Source organism: Lithobates pipiens, unplaced genomic scaffold, assembly GCF_037356315.1.
Source record: "Lithobates pipiens isolate NorthernLeopardFrog02 unplaced genomic scaffold, aLitPip1_a1.2 Scaffold_30, whole genome shotgun sequence".
NCBI lineage: Eukaryota > Metazoa > Chordata > Amphibia > Anura > Ranidae > Lithobates > Lithobates pipiens.
In genome coordinates this window covers 69,199,441-69,220,080 of record NW_027507791.1, presented here as the reverse complement: position 1 = coordinate 69,220,080, position 20,640 = coordinate 69,199,441, and the positions used below count along the sequence as shown (strand labels likewise).

General features: G+C 42.8%; 1 protein-coding gene across 1 annotated transcript; it reads right to left on the bottom strand.

Annotated features, from left to right (window-relative positions):
* Positions 1-792: 792 nt before the first annotated feature.
* DHRS7 (dehydrogenase/reductase 7) lies at positions 793-19,462 on the bottom strand. The gene is made up of 7 exons (XM_077464385.1): positions 19,150-19,462; positions 16,920-17,072; positions 12,196-12,302; positions 10,253-10,492; positions 8,874-8,996; positions 6,407-6,622; positions 793-1,073 (listed from the first exon to the last, which is right to left on the bottom strand). Exons 1-7 carry the CDS (start codon positions 19,271-19,273, stop codon positions 1,035-1,037), a joined length of 1,002 nt encoding a protein of 333 aa, XP_077320511.1. The 5' UTR covers positions 19,274-19,462; the 3' UTR covers positions 793-1,034.
* Between the last annotated feature and the right edge of the window lie 1,178 nt (positions 19,463-20,640).

Sequence of the window (20,640 nt, the reverse complement as noted above, 5' to 3'; positions counted from 1 at the left end):
TGAGCTTCAGCATCTAGAAGCAGAAAAAAATATATATATTTTTTTGTAGAGTTTCTTAGAGCGTTTTTCCAGCAGAAAAATATGCTTAAGGCTGAATTCACACCTATGCAGTTTTAGTGCTTTTTGCAGATTTGCACTACAGTCAATTTATCATGGTTTCCTATGGAACATGTTCTGTAGTGCAAATCTGCAAAATGCATAAAGCACTAAAACTGCATAGGTGTGAATCCAGCCTTATTCTCCTAACTGCTCCTAGCTGCAACTAACTGATAATAAAATGCTACTAACAGCTTTTTTTTTTTATCCTTTTTTTTTCCAAGTACTGCAAAAATGCCAATAAAATAAATGCTTCTAAAAGCTGTCCCAAAAATGCTATTATCAGCATTTTTCATCCAGTATTTTTCTGGAGTTTTTTTTAGCTCATAGTGTGCATGAAGCCTAAGGCTGTCAGCAGATCAGCCTCTACAAATTTGGCAGTGCCTAAAAATTCTTAAAAATGGAGAGCAACAGAGCATGTTCAGAGTAGGGTGACTTGTACTTGTAGTGCAAAGTGGATTTGCCTTTAGTAAATAAAGCCCTTTGTATCACACAAATCTGTAATATCTTTCATATCACTTATGTTACACTGCAGAAAGCTCTATGTGAATTTGCCACAATAGCACCACTAGTGTTTGAAGCCTTGTTGCATTAGTATTGGTGGAGGTTATTGGGACATTTTGATAAAACTGGAATGGACAGGAGAATGCAAACCTGTATGCCCAGAGGCAGAATAATTAGCATTTCTACTTGTGATTATTTGTGACAGTCTTTATTATGGATTCTTCATATAGACTTGGAAATATATGGACAAGGTCAGAATATAGTACTCTATCCAGTAACCCCAAAGTCTCATTCAAATACATTTAGAAGGAAATATAGTAATATGCAGAAAGCCCTTTTATTCATACACATATACACACACAACACCTTCCGACTCGCTGTAATGACAAGCTGCTTGCTAGAAATAGTAACGTGGTTTGGTACACAGACGTCTGTTAGGAAGTCTTTTTTGAAAAATAGGAAGAATCTGCATCCTGAAAGAGAAAAAAAAAAAAATCACATTAAACAGCACACAAAAGCACGAAGGAGTAAAAATATCTCAGATATCAGCTGAATCAGACAGCTGCTGACATCATCATATTAGTCACAGCGCATAAAATTAGGCAAATGGTGTGTGTATGTGTATATATATATATATATATATATATATATATATATATATATATATATATTTATATTACCAGGCAAAAAAGACTGAAGTGTACCTGTCACCTATTTAACTATGAGCTGCATGAATATAATAATAGCAGGTACAAGATACAAAGTTACAAATTCTTCTGCGTCGTCACCTAGGGTCCCCTGAATCCAGGTGTTTACTGTATGCAAATATTGATTTCCCTCACTGCAGGTCGTTGTGACATGCTCATTTCATTGTGGGATGCGGGGGGCTTCATATTTGGAAGCTTGAAGTTGATATATGTGATTTGTTTTACCTGTCCTTGGAGTTCCCATATAAAATTTTGTAAGCATCAAGAGCATTCTTATCCATACCGGAGTGCACCAGTCCTCACCTGTAACTTCCATAAGGATGGAAATTGGAGGTCTCGGCCAATAATGTGTGTCTTCTTGAATGCAATATTTTAGCAAATGTGTAAAATAGAATAGAATAAGGTGGAACTCCAGGCATAAATACACATAATCTTGTGACTTACATACATTTAGGATCCCAATCCTGAACTACATATATTTTGCTAACCCTAAAGTTACACAGACGATTTAAATCTCTTGCTACTGAGGGGATCTAGCCATTTGCTAGTAGTCACCTCATTAAGCTTGGCCCCATTAAAATAATGATTGATCACTAGTTGTAGTGAATGATCTCTAAAGAATTTGACTAAATGGTTTGCTATGGAGTAAACTACACAAATAGCATGTTGTAGAATATTGTGATCAAGCACACATGACAGAAGCATTGTGCAATAATCATGTGAGATTGATTGCTACTACCTTTTACTTGTAGTAAATAAGTGCATTGAGACTATTCCCCTCATAAGTCTCCAGAGCACCCTTGGGGGTAATAGTCTCCCTACACTTATTTACTATTGTCTTTTTCAAATGATGGTACCCCCAGCTTCTACTTTCTAGTAAGCCATTTGAAGGTTTTTTCTTCTTTACCTATTACTTGTGTAGTTTTCTCAATAGGGAGCTCTTTGATTAGCACTGCCTGGAGTTCAGCTTTAAAGTGGTTGTAAACCCTCCCTAGTGACTTTAAACTATAGGCAAGCCTAGAATAAGGCTTACCTATAGGTAGTGGAAATATCTCCTAAACATGCGCCGTTTAGGAGGTATTTCACTTGCAGTGTGCCAATGATGTAATCAGCACATGCGCTGTGAAGAAACGGACCTCCGTGCCGTTTCTTCCCCCATGTGCTGTGACGTTACTGACCGCTCCCGGGCATGTGCGGGAGTGACGTCACACAGCTCCGGCCAGTCACAGAGCCGGAGTGTGCAGCCCCTGGAAGGAAGAGAGGAGAAGATGGACGCAGCCTGCACAAGGGACAGCAATGTATTCTTTTTGCAGGCAAGTGTCACATAATCCATAATGCTTTTAATTTGCAGGGAGCAAAAGAGGAAGTAAAACCCATCAGGGTTTAAAACAGATTCCTCACTGTCACCGCTTCCATGTTTAGCCTATCTTCCTTCTGGGTTTACTGGCTCCGGCCCTTTGAATGGCCGAGCAGCAATAAATTTCACTCCCGTACATCCTTACTGCACAGCACCCTCGAGTATGCTGTCCATTCAGAGCGTATTACGCATGCGCCGGTGATGCCACCAAAAGAAAAACATGTGAATATCTCCTAAACTGTGCATATCTAGGATATATTGATTTTACCTAGAGGTAAACTTTATTATAAGCTTATCTGTGGGTAAAAGTGACAAAGCGTTGTTTACTAACACTTTAAGCAAGCTTTTTTGCCTGCCAAAGTATTTTTATTACTGTTCATCCAGTTCTAAGAGTTATACATATCCGTCATACAACTCCTGTCAGGCAGGGCGAGAGGCCTGATTTTAGTCAGCTGCCATTCAGGAACACTTATAGGTCTTATCCCTCCCCCAGCCTGTAACAAAATTGTGGAAGAAGCAGCAGCAGACTTTTTAGCTCATCTCTATGTCACTCTGATTTCTCCTCCTATCAGTATGACCCTTGCACTGCAGCACAACTGTTTGGTTCATTGTGCTGCTTATCCCTTTCCCACACTGAGCTTTACTGTACAGGGATTGCAAGAAGCTAATACCAAGTCAGATTTAGGTCCCAATGCCCCATACACACAAGCAGAACTTCTGTTGGAAAAATCTTAGATGGTTTGACGGAATTCCGCTCAAGCTTGGCTTGCTTACACACCGTCACACAAAAGTTCTCTGAACCTTCGACCGCCAAGAACGCGGTGACGTACAACACTACGACGAGCCGAGAAAATGAAGTTCAATGCTTCAGAGCATACGTCTAAATTGTTCCCAAGCATGCATAGGAATTTTGCGTGTCGGAATTGGTATAGACGATCAGAATTTCCGATCCGAATAAAAAGAACCTACTCTCAATCTTTTGCTGGCGGGAATTCCACCAGCAAAAGTCAGATGGAGCATACACACGGTCGGAATGTCCGACCAAAAGCTCTCATCGGACTTTTGCTGGCGTAATTTCCGATCGTGTGTACACGGCATTACACTGCTTGTGTTTATAAAAATAAATCTGTTTCTTATCCATTGAGGGACACAGGAAGTCTTTCACTTTCAGGTTATAAGGGCATCTACAGGAGGACTTGACACTTGCAAACAAAAAGGAGAAAAACTATTAGCTAGCCCAGGATAACCCCTCCTACTACTAGCATGCCTCGGTTTGTTAGTGCTTAGCAGGAGGAGGGATGCTTTCTTTTCAGTTCTACTCTGTAGAATACTAACCTATTTTTTCTAAGATTTTTTTTTTCCTTTCGACCGAGATGTTTCTTCTTCGATCAAGACACTTTTCTACACAGCTAGAGCAGCTGTTCAGGGCAGCCATCCTCAGCTTGGCTTTTATTACACTGTGACGGGACCCCACTGGACTAAGTGTTGTGGGAATAGCCTGGAAATGACCTTCAAGCACTGCATTCTTTGTAGATCTTCACCATTACTTCAGTGTTTGACTCACTTTAAAAATTCTTAGTAAGTCCGTTGGGCTGCGCTCAATTACATGAGCCACTGATTTTTGCCATTAAATTGGTTAACAGTGTGGGATCAAGCGCTTACGTCATCTTTTCTGTGCAGTACTGTGCACATGCTCCACTCTCTCTTTTCCACCATACAGCGTCAAGTAAGCATTTCCCCACAGCTGCACTTGCTTGCAAGAGGCATGTGGGACTTTGATCCATTCCTGCTGCCCGCCTACTTTGTTAGGCCGCGTACACACGGGCAGATTGTCTGGCCAACTAAGTTCGTCAGACAATCCGACAGACAGTCCGTCCTACTTTTGAATGAACGGACTTGACCACACACGACGAACAGACAGTCCGCTGAAAGCTTGCGTGATGACGTGTACGGCACGTACGACGAGACTAGAAATTCGACGTCCAATACACTGCAATGCAACCTTCGGCCGTGTAAATCCTTTCTGAGCATGCGCCATACTTAGTCCATCGAACTAGCCTACTCACGAGCGGATTGTCCGCTGAAACCAAGTTTGGACGGACAATATTACGGAAATTCCGAAAGACTTAGTCCGCCAGACTGTCCGCTGAAAAAGTCCGCTGAAGCCCACACACGAGCGGATTGTCCGCTGAAACACGTTTCAGCGGACTAAGTTGGACGGACAATCCTCTCGTGTGTACGCGGCCTTAGTCTTCAGCCATCCAACCCTCACCTGCTACTAGCTGTCTGGGTTTTGTGAGTACCCGAGTCCTTGCCTCTTACCCTGAGCTTTGTGCTGCCTTACCACCATGTGGTTGCAGTATGTCTGCTTCTAGACACCGGAGGAAGGGCTTACACTCTACTAGAACTAGGGCAGGCCCTGCTCTTCACCCTATCATGACTGACTTTACTGGGCCAAAGCATGGCTAAAAAAGAGCTAACCACTACTATGTTTGATCCCTTGATTTTAGAATGTGTGGCGCAATTACCTGTAGCTTTAAACTTCGGTTTGAATGGCCTCAGTGGAAGAAGCCTAAAGCCAGCCAAAGATGGAGCGATTTTCTTTAGGAAATCACTATATTACCCATCAACACAGTCACCTTCAGTGTTAATGAGGGAATCCCTCCCACAGAGCCATTGTGTTCTGCTGGCAAGGGGAGGCTTCCCTGCTGGGAGAACACAGTGATTACTGCTAGCGGCTATAATAGCTGCTAGCAATAATTGCATGTAAAATCTGTCAGGCTGGTTGTACCCAAGTTGATTGATCGATCAGTTGGGTACATTCAGCCTGCCCATACTGTACATGGTTCTAATCTTGGCCGGTCCCTGCTGAAATTCATCTATGGCCAGCTTAAGGAACAGATGGCAACGTGTTTTCTTCTACCAGGCAGCTCATTGAGTTGTAGGTTGCCCCTTGTTTTCTGTGGGTATTTTTCTTTGGCCTTTTAGGCCCCTTTGATACGGATGGACCGATCGGGTCCCCCTGTCAGTTTTTCAGGTGGACCCGATCGGACCATCTTTTGCTCTCTATGGATTGTGGATGAAAAGGAACGTGTCCATTGACACCCACCGACATCCAATCCAATCCTACCTGCTAAAAACAGATGGATGGGGGCTCCATTCCCCATCCATCTGGCAGATCAGATGACAGTCGGATGGAAATTGACAGGCGGACCATTTTCATCTGACAGACCATAGAGGACAGCGGGCTCTGTCCATGTCTTCTATCCCTGGTTAGCACAGATCAGTTTATGCTCATGCTCTCACCAATGCTCTGCTATAAAACAGTGGCATGCTAGATATAGTTACCTAGTTAATCTGGTTGAAAAAAAATCCATCCAGTTCAACCCACAGGAAAAAAAATACACACACACACAGAGACCTCCATATACACAATTCTATACCCACAGTTGATCCCGAGGAAGGCAAAAAAAAAAAAAAAAAAAACAATAAAGCATGATCCAATTTTCTCCAGCTAGTAGTGGGGGGGGGGTATCCTGGGTAGTGCCCAATCCTCTGGTAGGCAATAGTATAACCCAAAAGGTGAAAAACTTTCTGTGCCCCTCAATAGACTCCAAGAAAGGTATTTACGGTAATTACCACAATCCTATTTTAAGGATATTTCAAAGATTTGTATCTTTTATATCTACCTGGAGTTCAAATTTGAATGATACATTTGATTTTTTTTTTTTAAAGCACATACCAGTCCACTTTTAAAGTTCTCTATTCTCTTTTGACCAATTTTTCCTGTTATCCACCACGCCCACGTAGGCGCGTACTGCCAAAAGTAACATATCAGTAAATAGGGTTGGCCTGAGATCCAGGATTCATTCAGGTCATTTGCAGCTGTCACCAAAATCAGGCGTGCGCATCGCTCTGCAGGCATTTTGTAAGTCTGATCCGCTGTGGTTCCGAAAGGCTGCAACATAAGAATAAATTTTGATGTTTGTTTTTTTGCCAGCATGTGAAACTAAAATGAATAAGTAAGTATCTTTGCTTATATAATAAACTGCTATTTCCAGTGTGGTACAGCACTAATAGCTTATACCAATCAGCCGCATGACCACCGACAAATAACATGAACAACATTGATTATCTCCTCACAATGGCACCTGAAAGGGAGTGGGATATATTAGGCAACAAGTAAACATGTCCCTGAAGTGGATGTGTTGCAAGCAGAAAAACTGGACAACTGTAAGGATTAGAGCGACTTTGGCAAGGGATAAATTGTAATGGCTAGACAATTGGGTCTGAGCATCTTCAAAACTGCAGCTCTTGTGGGATGTTCCTTTTCTGCAGCGTTTAGGACCTGATCCTTTGTGTCCTTCAGTTTGTTAAACAAACAGTTCTTTTGCACAGAAGAGCAGAGCAAAACATGCTGGGGGCGTGGCCTGGTTGGAGTCCAGGCTGAGGTCGCCACTAACCATCGATCCATGGGATTGCATAGGTGTGCGGCCATAGGGAGATTTTCTTACATATCTAGCTTCCTCGCCTGCTATATTGTATTTCATCTTCATTCAGTCTTTTTCTGAGTTCAGTGTCTTTGGCCACCTTTGTCGGCCAGCACAGGATGACAAAACTCCTGTGCATACATTCAGGACTTAATTTATCCTAGCACCAAGGCATGCCAAGAATGTACACTGAGCTGTGCATGCACACATCCAAGAGACATATAAATGTTTCTATGGCAATAAAAGCCTGTCTGCCAGCAATGTTTCATTCTAGAGCTGTAGTGCCACTTTAAATCAGTCTCAGTGGAACTCTTGGACCCTATACTCAGGTGTACACAGGACCCTCAACTTCTTTCTGAGTTAGGATTAACCCCCCATGAGGATGATCACTACCCCTGAGATGTCTGTGATTTGACAGCTCAAGGACAGTGGAATGGGGCCTTAAAAGAGGAGTATAGTTTTTTTTCCCCAGATTTATGCTTACTTAGGTGGATGCAAACCGATGCTGCATCTTTCCCCTGCTGCCTCTGCACTGAGAACCGAGCTATCGATCACCGGCTCAGTTCTCACAGCTCCCAAAGCAGAGAGCTGCTGACTGTCAATCAGCAGCTCTCCACTCTGCCCCCCCCCCCCCCCAACACTCACTGTAGCGCTGAGCTGTGAAGGGGATGGAGCAGCCTTCTCAGCAACTCACTGAGAGGCTGAGACGGGTATTAGTCCAGGCAACTGGCAGATCCAGACTTCATTGTCAGGATGACGCGGTGCCTGGACTGATTCCAGTGACGATAGCACAAAGCGGACTACAGACCGCTCTCTGCTAAAAAAGGGTCACAGGAGTGCAAAACTAATTGCATTCCTGTGACCCATAGGAAAAGTCCCAGCCAAATGAGCTCAGGCTGGGCTTCTCCTTTAACTTCTCAAGCTCCTGTATATACTGTAGCTTAGGCCTGGGATCCAAACTCTGAGGGTTTGATTTTCAATACTATCACTTGCACTCAGGAGAAACTTGACATGAGGGACGGGTTATGTTTGTAGGTCTTTCTATCTGACAGTGCTAGTTGTCTGGTTTTCATGTTGATCCCTATGATTCAACCATTTGAAATAACGACTTTAAACAGGTAAGTAGATAAGAGCTTTTGGGTCTCTCCAAAGCCAGGAAATAGTTTCAGAAGGAAACTCGATACCTGGAAGTACCGGCGTTTCCAGAGCTTAGCACTGAACGGAGAGGCAGTAGAGTGAAGTAAAGGTCAGCATATGCTGGGTATGTGTGCGGGCATAAAGCAAACTTTTATTTAACCCTAAATGGGCAAGGCGTAATTTTGCTTTAAGGTGCTTTTAAAGTGTATGAAACCCTAACAACGAACTTCTCTCAAATGCTCTATTTGTTCTGGTAAATTTACTATAAAAAGCGTTTTGTTATATCTGTTTGATACATTAAAAAATATCTGTTGATCCTGCTGGAAATTCTGTGAACTGATAATTTCCTGTGCATTCTCAGAACTACGCCCCTCTATATTATGGACAGGATTATGGAGAGGGACAGGGACCTGTAGTCTCATCTTGCATTTGAAATACAGAAGTGTGAGTGCGTGTTGACATCCTAGGAAAAGAAGTGTGTAACCTGCAGAATCAAAAAGTGAAAATATAGGAAAAGAAAACGAATGCCGCCACCACATCTAAGGACTAGTATGCTGTAATATAGCGGACAAGTCATGATACCTGATTTGTTTGTTCTGTATAAGCATTTTCCACAATTTTTGACTGTACAGGTCCCGGGCATATGTTGCTTACAATTATACCTGGGTAGCATCCAAGTTCTATTCTAAGACTGTTGAAGAAGCCCTGTAAAAAAAAAAAATATATATATATATATATATATATATGTCACTGCTGATTGTCACTGCATCTAAACCAAAAACACAAATTAATTTTTATTATTCAAAGCAAACTTCCCCATCCATCCATGTCTTCACACTTTATTCTGTTTAGAAATCACTTTGAAACACCCCACCTAGCATTTCTGGCTGTGGCCATATTGAGTAAGGGCAAACTATTCATGTAACATTTACTCGCTGGAATCCATCTGTCCTTTGCTCAAGCATGCATGCCAGAAAGTGTTTATACCAATATAACGCTGCGCTGTCCAAATGTAATCAAATGATAATCGTACTAAATCCTAATTACTGACTGCAGTTAAATATTGGTGGTGAGTTTTAGTTTGGCACAAGAGCACTTTAAACATGGTTCTCGTTATTTCTATATTGATTATTGTATATTGATGCACTTTTATATAGATTTATGTAAATTACAGGTTGTCACTGCAATTATCGCACAGGGTTGCATATTATATGTATGTGTATATAGAGGTGTGTATGCTACACAGGTTGACATTGACATTGGGAGTATCGCATAGGATTTCAATTTTTAATTGTTTATGATTGCAATTTTAATCGCATAAGATTTCATTATATGTTCACTAGATTTTTTACATAGGAATGGAATATCTCACCACCAATATTTAATTGCAGTCAGTAATATCAGCATTTAGTACGATTATCATTTGATTACATTTGGACAGCGCAGCATTATATTGGTATCAATTCTTATTTGGCACGAGCATATGAGACGTGGTCAATGCTAGTAGGTGTCCTTTAATCATTTTCTAATTATCATTTGGATTTTCACATGGTAGCTCGCAAGAGTTTATTTGTTTTTTAGAATGCCAGAAAGTGCGCTTAGCTGAGAAAACCTCTCCTCCTCTCCTGAGGACTCCTGGGATGTATGACATCATTTGCCTAGGCAAGAAACCAGGAAGTAACTGACGAAATGTAAAAAAAAAAAAAAAAAATCTTTAAGACACGTAAATATGATATTATTTCCTATCTATTTACTAATCCTAGCAGCATAAGGTTTAAAAATAACGAATTTTGATTAGGAGAGTGGACTTTCACGTTATGTGGTATATTCCATAACAATGGAACTACCCTGCCATAATTCAGACTATTCCATGCTGTAGTATGAAGGTGACTCCATCTCCACTTTCCCATTGTGAACAGCTCACAGACCCCCACCTTACTTCAATAACTGGAAACGCTTACCTGAACAGCGTGCTTGCTGGCAGCATACCCAGTGGACAGGGGCACTCCGATAAAGCCAGTCACACTGCTTATATTGACAATCTTTCCTTTCTTATTTTTTATCATATGGGGTAAAACATGCTTAGTGAGGGAAATAGTCCCAAAGTAATTAAGTTCCATTAAACCTCGAAAAACATCCAAATCTGTATCCACACACAGAGAGCGCTGCGATCTCCCACTGTTATTCACCAGGATATCAATCTGTGAACAAAACCATACACAGGTAGAAAGTTAATACAGGAGGGCCAGGGACAGATTTTTATCACTGGAGCCTGTAGACACACAACCTTTGACACACAAACTAACACTCCTCTGCTAGGATCACCGATTTCTACACAGAACATTTCTTCTTTCACTGATCCTTTCCTGGCTTACGTTGGCCATACACCAGTAGAATTTTCTTAACAAAAACGAAATGTGGGATCAAACTGACTTTTTCGACAGTAGTCACAAGAAAAGGAGCAGGATGGAAAATGTTTCTCAAACAAATTCTGAATGTTGATGTGGTTTTTATTTAGGAAAAAATATACATATTGTAATGTGCATGTTCTAGACCAGGGGTCTCCAAACTTTCTGAACAAAGGGCTAGTTTACTGTCCTTCAGAGTTTGAGAGGTCTGGGCTGTGGCCAGTAGGAGTAGAAAATGTCCTGGAGTCAATGGGAGTAAAGAATGCCCCATCATTGGTATTAGTGGGAGGGATAGTGCCCCATTGTTGGTATTAGGGGAAGAAATAGTGCCCCGTCATTGGGAGGAACAAAGTCCCACTGTTGGTATCATGGGAAGGAAAAGTGCCCCAACATTGGTGTCAGTGGGAAGAATAGTGCCCCATTGTTGGATTCAGTGTTAGGAATAGTGTCCTGTTGGTATCAGTGACGGGAATTATGTCCCATTGCTGGCGTAGAAGGAATATGATCTTGCATCAGTTAAAGGGATAGTGTCCCAAGGGCCTGATAAAGGCAAGCAATGGGCCACATCCAGCCCGCCAGCCACAGTTTGAAGACCCCTGTTCTAGACCAGTGATCTCCAAATTGCTGCCCTTAAGGCACTATTCGTCATATTGATACATTATTATGCCAACTGACATCAACAATGGGGCACCATTTCTCTGAATGATACTAAAGGTGGCGCCAAGTGGGGTGATGTTTCCTCCCACTGATGGCAGGAAAATTTCCACTCCCGCTGGCCACAGTTTGGACCCCCTTAAGCTTGAAGGATAATAAACTGGCCCTTTGTTTAAAAAGTTTGGAGACCCCTTTTCTAGACACGAGTGATAAACTTTTTTAATAAGTCTCCTTTAAGGGCGTTCAAACCCGAATTAGTTTAGCCAATGATGGCAAGATTGCATGGCTGATAAATGATTTTTCAGGATTTCTGTACAAAAGTTCAAACCAAATTCAAATCCTGGTGTATGGCCAGCTTTATCATTTTGAGACCACATGGAAATAAGCGATTATAACATCACTAAATTTGTACAGGAAAAAAACATATGTGGTCAATAACTACTGTGTATATGTTTAAATGCGTTTCCTACTTTTTAGATGTTTATAAGGAGAAGGTGTCATGGCTGATTCTACGGACTTCTGTACAGTCTCACAGTGGGGTTGATTTACTAAAGGCAAATAGGCTATGCACTTTGCAAAGTGAAGTTGCACTCTCCATGTGCAGTTGCTCCAGAGCTTAGTAAATGAGGTGAAGCTTCACCTTGCAAAGAATACCCAATCATCTGCAAGGCAGATTTAGGAAAATTTGTAAATAAGTCTCTAAGCCACATGGAACAGCTTCTGTACTGTATGTGTGTGAGTAGCACCACCATATACAACCATTGTCCATCATAAACAGCAATTGTCTCGCATGCACTATAAAGAGATTACACTAGTATACATTAAACTTAAAAAGCACTCACCCTGCCAAAATATTCCACCACCTTGTCTGTTGCTGCCTTGTGGGCACTTATGTTGGTTAGGTCAAGAGGAACCACTAATATATCTTTGTCTCTCAAATTGCTGGTCTCTGGTAAACAAAACAAAATAAAAAAAAAGGAAAAAAACTACGGTACAAAAGGTGAAAAACACAGGATTTGGAAACGTTAACAGTTGGCAGTGCAGTCTGGGGCCAGTCTGTTAGCTTGGAGAAGAGAGGGGAAAGAGGAGAGACAAACATTAGAGTGTCTTGCCATCCCAGGCTATGGGGTTGTGTGTTTTTATTGATGCACACAGTGTAGGGAGATGCAACTCTTGTCCCTCCATGCAAGAGTGGCTACATACCGTATATACTCGAGTATAAGCCGAGATTTTCAGCCTCTTTTTTGAGGCTGAAAGTGCCCCCTCGGCTTATACTCGAGTCACCGCTGTCTGACTGCTCGATCAGCGTATCGAGCAGACAGACGGCGGACATTAAAATTCAAAAGCCGCGCCTCCTTCTCCGCCTCCGCCTGTGATAGGCGGAACACTGAATTTCCCAGCAGTCAGTGTTCCGCCTATCACGGACATCCGTTCATTCTCATACTACGGACGAGTATGAGAGGATGTCCGTGATAGGCGGAACACAGGCTGCTGGGAAATTGAGTGTTCCGCCTATCACAGGCGGAGGACGGAGGCGCAGCTTTTGAATCGTAGAATGGCCGCCGAGAAGAGCGGCGATCCATCGGCACGACACGGGACGGAGGAGGCACGGGACGGAGGAGGCACGGGACAGAGGAGGCACGGGACAGAGGAGGCACGGGACAGAGGAGGCACGGGACAGAGGAGGCACGGGACAGAGGAGGCACGGGACAGAGGAGGCACGGGACAGAGGAGGCACGGGACGACGGCGGCTCGGGACGGAGGCTTGGGACACAGGTAGGCTGGACACACACACAAGGCTGCACGGACACACACACACACACACACACACACACACACAGGGATGGATGGATGGATGGATGGATACACACACACACACACACACACACACAGGGATGGATGGATGGATGAATACACACACACACACACACACACACACACACACACAGGGATGGATGGATACACACACAGGGATGGATGGACGGACACACAGGGATGGATGGATGGATGGATGGACACACACACAGGGATGGATGGACGGACACACACACAGGGATGGACGGACACACAGGGATGGACAGCCATGTCTCACCCTCGGCTTATACACGAGTCAATAAGTTTTCCAGTTTTTTGGGGGTAAATTGGGGGCCTCGGCTTATATTCGGGTCGGCCTATACTCGAGTATATACGGTAGGTCTCTGCAAGAGAAAGGAGCCACCCTGAAACAGGAAAGCAGGGGCGGCGGTCATGGCACCAGTTTAAACTGGAACATAGACAAGGATTAAGATATACATAGGCTGCATACTCGATACGTAATTAAATCAGCTGTTGAAAGTGCTTAGTATAAAGCTGAATTCACACCTCTGCAGTTTTAGTGCTTTTTGCATTTTGCAGATTTGCACTACAGACAATGGAACATATGCTGTAGTGCAAATCTGCAAAATGCAAAAAGCACTAAAACTGCATAGGTGTGAATCCAGCCTTACTGAAGCTTTAGGCCTGGTTCACACCTATGCATTTTCAGTTTTGCAGAAACACACTACATTCCATTTAACATGGTTTCCTATGGGTCTTGTTCACATCTGTGCATTTAATGGAAAGGGGCAGGGACCAGCAGGATGTGTTTTTGGTTCCATAGACTTCAATGGATCAAAAACATGTAATGAAAAACACAAAGTGCACCTGGAATATACAAACTGCAACCTGCATAGGCGTGAAGCAGGCCTGAAGGTAATTTTTTAAATTAAAATAATAAAACCTGTTATACTAACCTGCTCCTGCTTCACCGGTAAGGCTGGATTCACACCTATGCAGTTTTAGTGCTTTTTGCATTTTGCAGATTTGCACTACAGAACATGTTCCATAGGAAACCATGTTAAATTGACTGTAGTGCAAATCTGCAAAATGCAAAAAGCACTAAAAATGCATAATTGTGAATCCAGCCTTACACTCAGTGCAGGTGCCATTGTGGTCAGACAAGAAAACACTATATGACGCCTCATCTGGTATGGACTGGAGCCCTTTGATATTTGCTTACAAATCAAATTCTTATCAGTTTTACATCATTTTTTTTTAAATCCACTACCAATGCAAAAACGGATGCAAAACAGACCGTTTGTGCGTTTACATTCGTTTTTCACTCATTCTGTTATTTTAATGGAAAAAAATAGGGCTTTGATGTGTTCCAAAAACGGATGTTGACGAAAACAGATGTAAAGGGATGTAAATGGATGATCAACCGCTTACATCCCTTTTTTCATAGAGATGCCTTGATGTCCGTTTTTCATTTTAGCATAGGTTCACACTAGATGCGGTGCGAATTCACTGTGAATTTGGCACCACATCTAAATCGCAACCCGTCCATGCAAACCGATTGTGGAGTGTATGTTAACCGCTTCCTGACCAGCCGCCGTCATTATACTGCGGCAGGTCGGCATGTTCCCGTGAGCCGTCAGCCCTTTAAGCAGGAATAGCAGGAGTGCGCGCTGCACTGCGGGGGAATCAATGCGCGTGGGCAGTGGTCGCGGTGGCCTGCCAGCCACGCGTGATCGCGGGCACCAAAGCCAGAACAGGGACGTGTGTGTGTAAACACACAAATCCCCTGTGAGGAGAGGAGAGACAGATCGTGTGTTCCTAATAGCTAGGAACAACGATCTGTCATCTCCTCTAGTCAGTCCCATCGCCCTACAGTTATAAACACACACATGAGGGAACACAGTTAACCCCTGGATTGCCCCCTAGTGTTAACCCCTTCCCTGCCAGTGACATTTACACAGTAATCAGTGCATTTTTATAGCACTGATCGATGTATAAATGTTAATGATCCCAAAAATGTGTGAAAAGTGTCCGATCTGTCCACCATAATGTAGCAGATCACAGATCACCGCCATTACTAGCAAAAAAAATAATAATAATAATAAAAATTCCATAAATCTTTCCCAAAGTTTGTAGATGCTATAACTTTTGCCTAAACTGAGGGAAAAAAAGCATTTTTTTTAAAAAAATTGGGATATTTATTATAGCAAAAAAGTACAAAATATTATGTTTTTTTTGTTTTTTAGCAGCAAAAAATAAAAACCGCAGGGGTAATCAAATATCACCAAAAGAAAGCTCTATTTGGGGGGAAAAAAAGAATGTAAATTTTGTTTGGGTACAGTGTTGCACGACCGCGCAATTGTCAGTTAAAGCGACGCAGTGCTGTATCCCAAAAAATGGCCTGGTCATTAAGGCAAATCTTCTGGGGCTGAAGTGGTTACGTTAATGACACCCTGCAATCAGTTTGCAAAATGCAGCATGATTTGCAGAATTGGATGGCATGGGTGATTTTGATGTGGAGAAAAAAAAGGTCCTGCACCAGTTTGGTGCAAATGCGGTGCAATTTGAGCCATACAAATCTATGGTTTAAATCGCACCACAGAGAAACCACATGTAATTTGCACAGGAATATGCTGCAATTCCAATGCAAATTACATGCAGTATCTGCACCGAAGCCGTGGGAGCCCATGCTAAGGCTTCATGTACACTTCAACTACTTTGACCGCCGGCTGCAGGAAAATGCAAAATGCAGCAAAGTCGTGTTCTGAACTCTGCACTCTGTATGTAGCATTATGTACATAGCGCACCTCTGTGGATAGGGCACCCCTGAAACTGCTGGTATTTATTGCCCCTTTAAGATCCTCCCGCTGCAATTTAGCCACACCCACTGTTTGTTGAGGTTCGGTGGGGAGGGGGTGTAGTTGAGTTCTTGTACCCTGCACCCTGGATACATTTATATAGTCTTACAGATACAACTAGCCTATTAAAGAGGAAGTAAACCCTGATGAGTTTACTTCCTCTTTCATTCCCTGCAAAGGCAAAGCATAATGGACTACTATGCATCGCATAGTAGTCCATTATGTGTCACTTACCTGACACAGGAGCCAGCGAAGTCGCCGCTGTCCCCTGTAGTCCGCCGCATCCATCTTCTTGGTGGGGTCTCGCAGCTCCGCCGCTGTCATATGGCGAAGCCGCGATGACGTCACTCCCGCGAATGCGCACGGGAGCCGACACGCGCGGCAGCTCCGTCATTGAGAATGCCGCGCTCAGTGCGCCTGCGCGCCGCTGTCTACAGCGCATGCGCCGTAGACAGCGGTGCCTGTTTTCGGGCAAATATCTCCTAAACCATATAGGTTTAGGAGATATTTCTTGGACCTACAGGTAAGCCTAGATTAAGGCTTAGCTGTAGGTCAAAGTGGTTTGTAAGGGTTTACAACCACTTTAAGGGCAACCATAATGCTGACACAGCCCGTGATCAAATTGAGTTTGACATCCCTACCATGGAGCGTTTGTTTGTACTGCAGGAACGCATCCAAGAAAAAACATGTTCCCAAGTTGCACAAACTGGTCCTTAGTAACAAAAAAAAAAAAAAAAAAAAAAAAAAAAAAAAACTTACATAAAATGGTAATACTGGGGGAGATATCGTTTTTACTGACAAGGCTTGTGTAAATACAAATGTGTAGCCTTCAAATATTTGCCTTGCTACAAATGCAGATTGACACATCAGTTTAATGCAACCATAATACAAACCAACGCATTTCTTCTTCACTCTCAGCAGTTCATCTTCACGTCTGGAGGAGAGGACTAGCTGGGCGCCTAATTTGGCCAGCTGGTAACATAACGCCTCGCCGATGCCGCTTGATGCCCCGGTCACCCACACAACGCTGCCACGGAACTTACTTTCTACAAAATAAATGATAATTTATGATACATATATTTTGATGTAAACAATTTTCTAACGCACCTCAAAACAAAAGTTTACTGCAGTTGGGAGTTGTGCATTAACATATCCCCCAAAATGACTGCACAATGGGGGAGATTTACTAAAACTGGAGCACTATAAATCTGGTACAGCTGTGTATGATAGCTAATCAGCTTCTAATGTCAGCTTGTTCAATTAACCTTTGACAATAAAACCTGGAAGCGGACTGGTTTCTGTGCAGAGTTGCACCAGATTTTCCACTCTCCAGTTTTAGATAATCAACCTCAATGAGTGTGCATAACGCATAGGCGTAAATACAACTTTAAATATAGAACATACTGTAGTTATGTGGATTTAACTACAAGCTGAGCTAGATTATCTAGATACGAGAGTCATGCGTATTCTTACTAGAATCTTGGTGTGTTTTGTGTATTTCTTCCAGATCTGTGCAGCATTTCCAGTGTGAAACTTCACCTCTGTGCAGGAACTTCCTGTAATAAAGACCAGTCACTGCTGATCTCTCTCCTTGTGCAAGGTGACTGGTCTTATATCCACCCCCTCCTGTAGTTTACTGCAGGCAGCCTGTAGTGTGTGGGACCTGCTGGGTGCCTCCCACAGCTCTTCTTTTTGCTCAGGCTATGTACAGCACAGTGATATCATCACCACTATTTTTACAGGGCAATATCTGGGTTTGCAAAAGCATTTGGTGCACACAACGTGGGTTTATATAATTTTTGGATATTGAAGAATATAGTTAAATTAAAGTTTTTGCACCTGGAGTCAAGTTTTAGGCAACTTCTTTTTGAAGAATGGTAAAAACACAGAAACCCATGGTATGATTTTAATGTGCCAGTGCCATAGAAAATCCCATAGTTTTGTTCATTACTGTGCTTTGCAGTAGCATACGGTTTCCAGAGCATTATCACAACACATGGATGTGGAAAGTGTTATCTAATGAGTCATTTTAAAAAAAAATATTAGTGCATTTTAAGATTAAGCCCTGGTTCACACTGCCGTAACTTGTCATGCAACTTGAGAGTTCAAAGCTGCATGATAAGTTGCACCCCATTAGCAGGAATCAAATTGTTCTAATAGGAGCGACTTGAGTCACCCCGCCTTAGAAAAAGGTCCCTGCACTACTTTTAGTCCGACTTCAATACGACTTGCATTAACTTCTGTTAAAAATTTTGTATGCAAACCGCAATGAAATCGCGCCGGCATGTCGAATGCAAAGTCAATGTGAAGTGGGAGTTAGGGCCGATTTACATCTATGTCTTGTGGCAACAAACACATTACCGCAACACACATTATATATGTTGACTCATTACAGTGCCATTAAATTTGAATAGCACCCAAGCACACCAAGTCAATGCACATGCATTGCAGCGTACTATAGATTTTGGAACATGTCCAACTTATGGTACATTTTGGTGCATCAGAAGTGTACGTCCATCATGTGCAAATCTAAGGCGCTGTTCACACTAGTGCAATTCCTGCATCTTATGTTGCGCTTGCAAGCACGACAGTGGAAATGACATTATTTTTTATGGTGTACATCAATGTAGCGGTGGTGCAGTGCTATTTTTTTAAAGGGCGCAGCATAGTGAGGTTGATTTACTAATGGCAACTGGCTGTTCACGTTGCAAGGGAAGTTTCAATTTGCAAGGAACTTTGCTCCATAACTTAGTGAATTGGGTGAAGCGCTTTCTTTTTTATCGTGCACGTGATTGGGCCAAGTAAAACTTTACCACATTTACTAAGCTCTGGGACAATTCCCTTTCAAACGCGAACAGCCTATTTGCCTTTGGTAAATCAACCCCAGTGTGTTTTGGCCCCCTAGATTTGAATAAAAATGATATATATGGGTTTTGTGTTGAGTAACCAGTCTCCTCCTACAAAAAAAAAAAAAACCCCACAAAGCATGAAAACACGTAAAAAACGCACAAAAATTAGCTACAAAAAAACACGGAACTAAGCATGATTATGGAGCAGCACTAGTGTGTCAACATGGGCTTAATGCACCCCGAGGACGATTTCTCAGCAGCATCTGATATTTACCTGGCGAGTGGCCAAAGCGCTCTGCCCACAGCAAAGTTAAATCTGCATCTGCTTTAATAAACCTGATGATCTGTATGAGAAAGTAGGCAAGGCAGCAGAGCATCAGTAGGATAAGCAGATCCATGCTGCGTTCAGCTTACACCCCCGCACAGGTCACACAGGAGGGGTACACAGTAGGGGTGGTCTTGTGGCTGTCACTCTGGGGAGACTTGCTGGGTGCACAATGCCTCTGCTGCACACTATATGACTTTGTCCTCTTCCTCCTCTACAAAGGAACAGGAGGGTTTTTTTGCTGCTGAATCTCCTCCTATCTCCCCCTCCATGAAGGAAGTTGTGCAAGGCTGTCCTTTGTGTTACATAAAGGCGTTCTTATTAGGACATGCTCAACTTGTATTTCTATGCCAGTGCTTTGCAAGAAGAGCCTCTTAACCAATGTAATTAACATACAGAGCTGCAATAATAGTTATGTGCAATAATCATCTGCTGAGATTGCAGTTTAAAAACATGTAGACTGCTATTAAAGGGAGCTTTCACACTAGCTTTGCTCTCTGCTCTCAGAATTGTATCGCCTCTTCCCCACCCGCTTTAACCCCTTGAACCCTGCATTAGCACGCTGCAGGGGACACCTATTAGCAAAAGTATGTAGGCATAGGACACAGCCCTAGCCACGCCTCCTTAAAGGAGAATTATACAAAAAAAAATGATTAACTAAACCCACTAATTATTTTATTTACTGCTACTATTACTTTATATTGGCTTTTGAAATTTACAGATGCAGCAATTTAGAAGTTGGACGAAAGGTTTAGCACTGGGAAACACTTTTTAAAAGATAAAAAGTGCATTTTATATACAACTATATAGATCAGACCAAAATGAGGGACAAATGAGGAGGAAGGTGGGACAGAGGGACTTTGTTCCAAATCAGGGACAGTTGGGAGCTCTGCAGTTGTGGGTAGTTGCAACATGGCCCTATTCACTTGAATGGGTTGCATTTGTGACATGGGGTATAACTGTGGCCGCGGCATGTGTACACACAAAGATGTAGTAGTTGCTGGGTTTTACCTCCTGCTAGTGTGTCTGATCCCATACATGGAAAAATGTGGAGGATGCCCATTTTGTATATGTGTAGCGCTACGCCCCCTTAAAGATATTGTACCCCAATGGTTGCCCTGACCTTGCAAGTCTCCTGACACCCTGGGTTCACACCAGTGGCAGCTGGTGCTCAAAATTTTTGGAGGACCGCAAACAAACTGAAAATTTATTTAAAAAAAAACATCAATTGCAGCCTCACTGTGCCCATCAAATGCAGCCACTGTGACCAAACGCAGCCACTGTGCCCATCAATTGCAGCCACTGTGCCCATCAATTGCAGCCACTGTGCCCATCAAATGCAGCTACTGTGCCCAAACACAGACACTGTGTGCATCAAATGCAGCCACTGTGTCCCATAAAACGCTGCCACTGTGCCCCATAAAACGCTGCTGCTGTGCC